At 41.8% G+C, this 10,547-nt stretch overlaps 1 protein-coding gene across 1 annotated transcript in view; it reads left to right on the forward strand.

Annotated features, from left to right (window-relative positions):
• The window catches only part of LOC107082893 (stromal interaction molecule 1-like), a 30,862-nt gene extending 26,455 nt beyond the window's left edge, over window positions 1–4,407 (forward strand). Inside the window, exons 9-14 of the mRNA XM_015371790.1 lie at window positions 1,968–2,148; window positions 2,361–2,461; window positions 2,593–2,828; window positions 2,923–3,009; window positions 3,129–3,186; window positions 3,731–4,407. Of these exons, the coding sequence (XP_015227276.1) occupies window positions 1,968–2,148; window positions 2,361–2,461; window positions 2,593–2,828; window positions 2,923–3,009; window positions 3,129–3,186; window positions 3,731–4,178 (1,111 nt within the window). The 3' untranslated portion in view covers window positions 4,179–4,407. The remainder of the gene's footprint in view (window positions 1–1,967; window positions 2,149–2,360; window positions 2,462–2,592; window positions 2,829–2,922; window positions 3,010–3,128; window positions 3,187–3,730) is intronic.
• The last annotated feature ends 6,140 nt before the right edge of the window (window positions 4,408–10,547 follow it).

Here is a 10,547-nt window from a genome sequence, read left to right on the forward strand (position 1 = left end):
CAGTCGCGGGCAGGTTCTAACCAGTCGCGGGCAGGTTCTAACCAGTCGCGGGCAGGTTCTAACCAGTCGCGGTAACCAGTCGCGGGCAGGTTCTAACCAGTCGCGGGCAGGTTCTAACCAGTCGTGAGCCCGTTTTAACCAGTCGCGGGCCCGTTTTAACCAGTCGCGGCCAGGTTCTAACCAGTCGCGGGCAGGTTCTAACCAGTCGCGGGCCCGTTTTAACCAGTCGCGGGCAGGTTCTAACCAGTCGCGAGCCCGTTTTAACCAGTCGCGGCCAGGTTGTAAACAGTCGCGGCCAGGTTCTAAACAATCGCGGGCAGGTTCTAAACAATCGCGGGCAGGTTCTAAACAATCGCGGGCAGGTTCTAACAAGTTGCGGGCAGGTTCTAAGCTGTCACGGGCAGGTTCTAAGCTGTCGCGGGCAGGTTCTAAGCATGCGCGGGCCCGTTCTAACCAGTCGAGGCCATGTTCTAACCAGTCTGATCAGTTGCGCGCCCGTTTTGACCAGTCGCGCGGCCGTTTTGACCAGTCGCGCGCCCGTTTTGACCAGTCGCGCGCCCGTTTTGACCAGTCGCACGCCCGTTTTGACCAGTCGCTGGCAGGTTCTGACCAGTCATAGGGAGTTTATAAGTAATCATTGGCAGGTTTTAGGTAGACTTACACTGGTCAATCATTAGTTCTCGTTAAGACGATTTTCATATCATCGGCCATAACTGTTAACCGGCCATTCATTATGAAGACAGCCCATTTCAAGGAGGGGTAATTGTTTTGTGAGCGGACAGGCATATTTCTCCTGCACATGTTTTTTTTAGTCAGAGTGCCATCATTTTTTTATTTAGCTTCATATAACAATTATGCAGTAAACCATTTGAAAACAAATACAGAAAAGTAAAGGGTTTGTGTATGAAAAATAAAGTATGTTACCACGGTGACTAGCCTTGCTCCGAATGAATCCACCTTTGTGGCACTGGAAAGTCCGGGTTAAACCTGAAGTTATCTCGGTAAGCCAGTAATCCTGCTTCATGGTTAAAGCCTCGGCTTAATGTTTAAATCAACCATAATCCTCTTCTCCAACATAACAAGGCAATTAAACACAATGTACTTTTAATTTTCACTTTACAATTGGAAAGGGTCATCTTTACCTGAGCACATAAAGGCAGCATAAGGAAAAACAGCAGTAGATCGTAGGAGCCAGAAGGGCAGACGTTGTGGCAGAGAAAGGGGAGATAAGGCAACTCAAGAGGAGCACAGTGGTAGATCGGAGTAGAGCGAGGGAAACAGCACCAGGGCAGAGTGAGGCTATGACTGACCGAGGCCAACTAGGCTAATTATGGAAAATCCAAGGTGCACAGTTGAAGATCGGATAAACCTGCCGGGCATACAGAATGCTGAGGGTGGGCGAAAGGCTGCTGCTGTTGGCTTGCAGTAGGACTGTTGAGTGGCCTGCCAGGGAGAATCAGCAGAGAGAGGCAGAGTCTGGCCGAGGCTAACTGCTGAAGGCGAAAGAATGACAGTGGGGGATCAGAGAAGCCTGCTAGTCAGACTTGGAGGCGAGGCATTGAGAAAAGGTGACTACTTATCGATGTTTGTGGTGGAGGTAGGATGATGAAACAGTTAAAACGGCTTTTTTTAAAAGAACCTTACAAACCTCTTCAGAGCATTCCCCACTTCATCCTTTGTCAACATAATTTTCTTCCATTTTGATCGAATAAAAATCTCATCTGCTCTGCCTCCTCCACTAAAATGGTGGTTAATTCATGATATTTTCTCATCTCTTATAATTTGATACCTAATACCTACCTAGGAGAGAGCAGTTGAAGAATTTTTTGGTTTGATGCTATGACCATTCATTGACAATCGGCTCCCAAAACAGACACCGGTACATGTTTAGTTCTAACATATCATGAGCAGGTTCTAACCAATGAGTGGGCAGGTTTCAAATGGTTCCTTTGCTGATCCTTACTGCTCTGTCTTCTGCAGGTCCGTATGGCGCTGAAGAATGCTGAGAGGGAGCTTGAGTCACGGGCTCGCTGGACGCCACCAGACGCTCTGCAGAAGTGGCTGCAGCTGACGCATGAAGTAGAAGTTCAGTACTACAACAGCAAGAAACAGAGCGCAGAGAAGCAGCTGCTGCAGGCCAGAGATGGGGTGAGGATCCTAAATAAACTTTGAGGTCTCATTTCTCAGGCTTTGCCTCACAATGAAGAGAACCATCAGAGTTTTAAAGTGTTCTGAATGACAGAAAGGAGAGCTGAAGAAGGGTTGAGCCAGTCCACCTTAAAGGATGAGTTGCTGTAGGGAAATCAGTGATGACGAAAATGTTTGCAGATGACTCTTTGCTCACACTGATGCTGTTCCAGGCAGAGAAGATCAAGAAGAAGAGAAGTTCTCTGTTTGGAACGTTCCACGTGGCTCACAGTTCTTCACTGGATGACGTCGACCATAAAATCCTCTCAGCCAAGTAAGTCATCACCTCGCTAAAGAACCCGTAGCTAGGAGGTCGTCTGGTCCTGCTGTTTGGTTTTAGGCCTTTAGAACCGGACTGCAACCTACAGAGTCTGTGTTCTCTAATGCTGTCTGCCCCCACCCCAGACAGGCCCTGGCTGAAGTAACAGCGGCCCTGCGGGAGAAACTCCACCGCTGGCAGCAAATCGAGTCTCTGACGGGTTTCTGCGTGGTCAATAATCCGGGTCTGGGAGCTCTGGCTGCTGCCCTCAACCTTGACCCCTCCTTCCTGGGCCTGAGACCCCCGACTCCTCAGAACCTGCTCCTTTCAGATGACCTGGACGACATGGACGAAGACATCTTGTCTCCCGGGACGCTGCAGTGTAAGTTTGAATCCGGTCCCTTCCTCAGGAACAATCTGATCTAGAGCATCTCTTATTCTTCATTTTGCTCTTGTCTCTTGATTGGCCGCTTCAGACGCAGCCTGGCAAATGGATCGGCGTGTAAGCGACCTTTGGCCTCTAAGCGGCATCGCGGATACCCAGTTACCATGGAAACCATCAGGTATCCTGTTCCCATCCTATGATTTTGGTCAACTTTTTGATATTTGACTTTGAACTTTTGATCAATTCCTTCAAAATAAAAACAACAATTCAGTGTGGCTTTCATCCTGTTTACTGCAGCTCACGCGCCCCTGAGACAGAGGGCAGGAGACCCCGGGTTAACGTTTGGCTCCCAGAGGTTAGTGGATGGAGGGAGGGATAGACGGACGGATGATTGATGGATGGATGAATGGTGGACGGATAATGGATGGATGTTGGTTCCACTAAATTGTTCATGCAGCTGTTGTAAACATCTGGATAATGGTCTCAGACTGAAGGTTCTGGTCTGTTCCTACACTGGAAAATATCGATATTAAGATAAGATAATTTTTTCTTAAAATAAGTGCATTTGTTCTCGGGTTGAGGAGGTAAAAGATACATTTTGCCAATGGATTAAGACAATTACACTTAAAATAAGAAAACACAATTGCATTGTCTTATTTCAGTGCATATCTAATGATCTTGTTTTAAGGGTAATAATACTCATTCCATTGGCAAACTATCTCATTTAACTAATCAAATTAATGGTAAAGACACTTAATTTAAGAAATGTTTTACTTATTTCTTGATCGTTTTTCCAGTGTAGTGGTCCGGTCTCACAGTGACCCTCAGGGTTCTGAAAACTTAGGATGTAATGAAGACTCTGGATTCAGGTTCTGATCTTCATCTTCTCTTCCTTTCAGGGACGTCATGACCCGATCCGACTCTGACTCCACCCTTCCACTGTCTCTTAACGAATCACAAGCTCTGAACAACTCCAGGCCGTATCTTCTGGACTCCAGACCCCACCCCTTGAAGGGTGGAAGCTCCGCCCACAGACTGGGAGGAGGAGGTCTAGAGAAGAGCTCCAGCCTGGGAGAGCTGAGAGGAAACTCCTCCACAGTCCTCGCCTCGTCCTGCTCTACACGCTCCCTCTTCATCACCTCAGAAGCTCCGGCCGGTTCCATCATGTTCTCTTCATCCGCCTCGTCCAGCTCGTCTGGCAGTGGACAAGGAGCCAGCATCCAGCTGTCCGCCATGAAGAGAGACAGAGGAGACTCTCAGGAACCGTCGGTCAGCCGGAGGAAGAAAGCTTTTTATACCATTTTCAGGAGAAAGAAAGACAGTCCTGAAGCTGTGAGCCAGACATGATCCTCCTGATGGGTCAAGATGAAGCATCATGTAGGCTCCTCCTGTAGGCATGCTGAGAGGTACAGAGAGAGGGAGTTTAAACTGAACTTTAAACACATCAGTGAAAAGCTCCAAAACAAGAACTAAAGAGGTGAAAAAAGAAAAACCTTTTCTGTCTGTCAAATAATTACGACAATAAAGCACAAAAAAACAAATATTCTCCCTTTTTTTCCTCATCAATTCTTTTGTTTGCAGCAAAGAATATTTTAAAGAATAAAAATATTTATTCCATACAGTTTGCCTGTTATTTTCCACCTTTTTTTTTTCTCTTGTTTCCGATGAAAAACCTGGCAATCAGGATGTTTTAGTGTTAATAAGTGTCCCCCTGTAGCTGCAGGTAACGTGTTTCTATGCAGGTGATTACAGACTTATTACTCTTGGAGTTTAAGGTAACATAAATGCATCATTTCTGCTGATGGCAACATCCTCCTCCAGCTCTGACAGCAGGTAGCTGCACTGAGCCACAGACCCTCACCTCCAGATTTAAGCACAGGATTCATATAATTGTAAGACCAGTTGCTTTAGTTTGACAATAAATCTGATTGGACCCTCAGACTACGGTGACCAGACGTCCCCAATTTCCGGGGACAGTCTCCGTTTTGGACCACCTGTCCCTGGAAATGTCCCACATTTTACAGTTTTATGAATGAGAGGGAAAATGTTGTGTGTAGAGTATTATGATAGAAAGAGCGTTTGAGCATGCTGCAGGCAGAAACAGCTGTGAGCTAGCTGGTTGGCAGCTATTAACGTATTAATGAGGAGCAGAGAGCACTACTTTAAAAAAAGGAAGAAGTGAAACTTCGTCTTCACAAGCTGATGGGGAGCTGTCCTGTGTTATGGTGAAGGTGTTAATTGGTTCATTTGATTTGGATTAGGCTGATAATTGAGATAAATGTTTGGTTCGTGCCCAGGTTAATAAAAAAACGGCTTTGACGTGTTTTGTTTTACTAAAGAGGACCTAAAATCTGACATAAACCAAGCTAATCAACAAAAAGTAAGACAGACCCTTAGCTGCAGCTGGAATGAATAAATAGACTCAGATAAATTTAAACAGAATATCTGAAAACTCCGTAAGGCTCTAATCTGGTTCATTGGTTCTCCAGGTTGTTCACCTAAAGATATTTTTAGAACTGATCGGTGATCGTATGTACGGAAGCCAAAGGCGTTGTGTCCCTCCGATATTTTTTCATGGTGGTTTTCTCAAGAAAACAAGATAATTTCCCTCATTAACTAAAGATAACGAAAACTGTTTTCTTGTGATAACGTGAAGATAATTTTCTCGGTTTTTGCTACCGCTTCTGATTCATAAGCAATTAGACCTATGCCTCCAGCGCCTTAGTGCTGGGTGTTATACCTGTATCAGGTATAAGATGCATTAACCCCCAAAATGAGTCCAGATTAAAGATTTTAATTTCTACTGCATTCCATGCAATCCAGTTCTCCACCATGACCTGAAAATGAGTGAAAAGAAAAAAAGAAACTAAAAAAACTGATTATTTGCACACACTGGTACCATGATAATGAGATAGATATGTAATTTTCGTGAGAAGGCAAATGGAGGGAAAAAAAAGTCGAGTACGACCGGTCTCGGCTTCCCTACATTAGTTAATATCTTCAGATAGTATGTAGATGTTATTGTATGTAGAGTTATATGTTGTTTTGCTATTTTATGGTTGTGATTTATGAGCATAGACTTAAGGATTTAGTCTACTTTTCTACCACTCAGTTTGGATATACAGTATTAAAAATTCGTTATAAAGAATAAGAGGGAGTATAAGTAAAACTGAATGAGACAAGAGCTGCCTGATCTGTACCATCCGTACCATCAGCTCATTTATGCATACGCAAGAAGATATTCATCCACATCACCATAAATAACTTAATTATGGTACTAAATGTATTTCTATCCTTAAATCGCTAATGAATGCTAATACAAATTTTAAAAATTGGCTCTTCACAATCACTATTGAGGATTTTTCCCATGGATAAACCTCACACACACAAGCAAGTTTTATCTTCAGCTTCCATCAGTACTCGAGATGAGGGGGGATGGCATTCCCCTTCTAAAAAAAATCTTTAAAATCATCCCCCTTCTCAAATGACCATCCCCCCCATACCATCCCCTGTGACATTTTATCACTAAATGTGTAATTTTCCACTTTATATTAACAGTAGTGGCAATAATATTTCCCCTTCAACATTTGGCGGGCTGTGGGTTTATGAGTAGCCTGAGAAAAATAAAAAAATAAAAATCAGAGAAGTGTCCTACCATGACTATGAAGCTGATCCCAGTGTGAAATGAGTCCCTAACTGTAGGGTCAGTGATAGCCATGCCAGTCCAGGGACTGACTGCAGTTCTACTGTAAGGTGCCTTGGTCAAGGTCAATGACCGGCAAACCTGACATGTAACAACCATACCATGCATAATGCTTTAGGTTAATAAAATATACTAATTAGGATATGTATGCTTCCAAAAATAAAAATCAACCATCCCCCTTTTTTTTCTTACAACTAGACTACTGGCTATCACTGTATATATTTTGTATTCATTAATACTGTATATAGTTCAGTGATGGTATCAAGTATTGTATCTGTAATTCTATATCAGTTGGTTGTGCTGTTTTGCAGGTAATGAAGCAGACTAATGAGGTTCTGTTAATGTCTCTCTTCTGTCTCATCTTTCTTTCACTTTTTCTCCTGTTTTTTCTTCTTCTCATTTCTCTCTCCTACTTTTTTAATATAGTGTGCACATAACATGAATTATTCCCTACATAAATCCTATAAAACAATTTACATATATAAATCAAGCGGACCACTATAGCAAAAACGATGATGCTCGACTTGTGAAAATAAAATTTTGTGGGCTTTTTCTGGCATTAAGATGGCAATTTTTATTGCCACCTGGCCAGACAGGATACTATTAAAAAATAAATAAATAAAAACAACGCAAACAACAATAGACCATAAAAACAGTCTTGGATTCCTTATTACATAAATTTCAAATCCACATTGAAGCAGCAGAAAACAGTGATTGCAAAATATTTGCTAAATATTTAGTTTGCAGACTAAATATTTAGTGATCCTTAATGTTTAGCTAATAAAATAGAAATTGAATTTTGACAAATAAATATTAAGCTGGATTTAAAACTATTTAGCCGGCAATACAAATATTTATACTGGAAATATAAATGTGTGAATGACATCGTAAAAATCTGACTTGGAAAAACATAACAAATTTTTTTCCGTGGTATCGTGATAAATAACCAAAAATATTGCTCTTCGTTTTTGATTACTTAACTTTACAAACAGCACGCCATAAACGTTTGGCTCTCAATCTCCACTTTAATTCATTCTAAACCTTTTTATTCAAGTAATTATGAATCTTGATTCTCATCTGGAGCTCGGTGTTGTTTGGAGATGAAGGAACCGTCAGCTGCTCCAGACTTCAGTGACTTGATCTGCAGCATCACATCTGATGCTTTGCAAACTTTAAGGTGTGTCGGTTAGATCAAGCTGCTCTGCAATGTGACCTCACAAAATATGGCGTCAATATTGGTAAGCAGAGACAGCAGTTGCTTACGGGCCCACAACCTCGTGGGGGCCCTATCACTGACACCTGATAGGGCCCCAACGCAATTGTTGACTAGCAATTGTTGACTGACGTCTCTTTGCAGATGTAATGATGTGAAAAACCCACTTGATACTGAAGTGATTGAGCGCACCAGACCGTATTTATACCGCAACACATGCCAGATTTCAACATGATGGTGAGCCGTTTAAACACAACACCAATAGCAAAGCAGGTAGTGGTACTTTTAATTACAATATTAATAACTGTTTTCAGTTCATTAGATGGTTGGTTAAAAAAATAAACTCATATAATATTTTTCAAACCGCAATAAAGATCTTAAAAGAACAATGTATTAGAGTATTTTATTTTTTGCACTACGATTAGGAATTATGGGTAACCCAGAGCATAGATTAAGACCATAACCGTTACGTACAATGTGTTAGCGATGATAGATATCAAAAAGAGGTACTTAAGCAGATTCCAGAAAAGAAAAAGCAAAGAAGAGCTGCTGGAAGAACGGAAAAAACTTCCCAAAATAAACACGTTCTTTCAAAGAACCGAAGAGGGAGAGGTCAGTGAGTAAAGATTGCGAAAGATTGTGAAGCTGAAGGTAGCCCGATAAGACTCATTTTACAGCACAATATACTAAAATATATCCATGTCTAATGAAGGTGAGGAATAAAGTGCGTAGTTATGGGGCACTGTGGCACTTTTCAGGTCGGTTGTCTATGCCGGGGGGGTGGGTTTGGTTGATAAGCACTTGGGATGTCTGTAACAAGTGGTGGTGCGCTGTCACCAATGTTTCCATTTAAGGTGTGCAGTCATTATTTTTCAGTGTGTGATTTTATAATACTGAGAATTGCATAATTGTTTCTTCTTGGCCGATTTATGGAACTGTCACTGTATCCTGAACCTTTGTCATGCGTTGTACTTCATATGGGGCCTACCCAGATAATGTTGCTTCCGGGCCTATTGTTGTGTCATTATGCCATTGCTCATGAAGCTCATTAAACAATGTTCTATAACTAATCTGAAGGCAACATGAAATTTGACAGACCACAGTAACTGACTGCAGGAACTACAGAACATCTATACACTGTGGGTCTCAGCACCTGCCGGTTCTGCTACATCAGTTTACCAGGCCTACAAATTCTAGGCGAATGTACCAGCATTCCAAATTGAATCCTCTGTATTATACACCACTGACACCATATCTGATCTACAAGAAATTGAAATCTTCTTCTGACACTGAGTATGTTCTACTGACACTCTACGTCTTCTACTTACACTGAAAATGTTCTATGCCTTCTACTGACACTAAACAACTTCTACTGACACTGAACTTGTTCTAATATCGGACGTGTTCTTCTGAAAATGGATATCTTCTGCTGACACGTGACGTGTTATACTTACACTGGACAACTTCTACTGACACTGAACATGTTCTACTGATACTGGACATATACTACCTACAGTAAAGATTTCTACTGACACTGAACATTTCTACTGACACTGAATGTGTTCTACTGACACTGAACGTGTTTTGCTGACACTGGACATGTTCTACTGACACTGGACGTCTTGTACTGACTTTGGATGTGTTCTACTGAAACTGCCTATCTTCTACCGACACAGGAAGTGTTCTACTGACGGTGGGCATGTTTTACTGAACCTGGACATGTTCTGTTGACACTGGAGATGTTCTACTGACACTGAAAATGTTCTTCTTACACTAAACATGTTCTACTGACACTGGACAACTTCTACTGACACTGGATGTGTTCTACTGATACTGGGCATGTTCTACTGACACTGGACATGTTCTACTGACAGTAAAGATATTCTACTGACACTGGACATATTTTTTAGATGGAAAATGTTCTACTAATACTGGAAAAGGTCTGTCACTGGACATGTTGTACTGACATTCAACATCTTCTATTGACACTCCAAAAAAGTTAAACAACGACACCAAACATATTCTACTGAACCTGGACGTGTTCTATGGATTGAAAATGTTCTACTAATACTGGAAAAGTTCTATTGACACTTGACATGTTCTACTGACATTAAAGATCTTCTATTGACACTTCAAAAGAGTTAAAATAGTAAAACGATGACACTGAACATGTTCTACTGACACTGGTGTCTTCTACTGACACTGAACGTGTTCTACTGACACTGAACCTATTCTACTGACACTGAACGTTTTCTACTGACACTGAACTTGTTCTACTGACACTGAACGTGTTCTACTGACACTGAACATGTTCTACTGACACTGAACATGTTCTACTGACACTGAACAAGTTCTACTGACACTGGACGTCTTCTACTGACACTGGACGTCTTATACTGACACTGGACCACTTCTGTTCACACGACAGATATTCTACTGACACTGAACATGTTCTACTGACACTGAACCTGTTCTACTGACAGTGAACATATTCTACTGAACCTGGACGTGTTCTATGGATTGAAAATGTTCTAGTAACACTGGAAAAGTTATATTGACACTGAACACTGACATTCAACGTCTTCTAGTGACACTTCAAAAGAGTTGAAAAAACTAAACAATGACACCGAACATTTTCTACTGACACTGGAATCTTCTACTGACACAGAACATGTTCTACTGAAACTGAACATGTTCTACTGACACTGAAAATGTTTAACTGACACTAAAGATGTTCTACTGAAACTGGACATCTTCTATTGACACTGGACATGTTCTACTGACACTGGACATGTTCTAC

The sequence above is a fragment of the Cyprinodon variegatus genome, unplaced genomic scaffold (assembly GCF_000732505.1).
Source record: "Cyprinodon variegatus isolate N-32 unplaced genomic scaffold, C_variegatus-1.0 Scaffold65, whole genome shotgun sequence".
NCBI classification, from domain to species: Eukaryota; Metazoa; Chordata; class Actinopteri; order Cyprinodontiformes; family Cyprinodontidae; genus Cyprinodon; species Cyprinodon variegatus.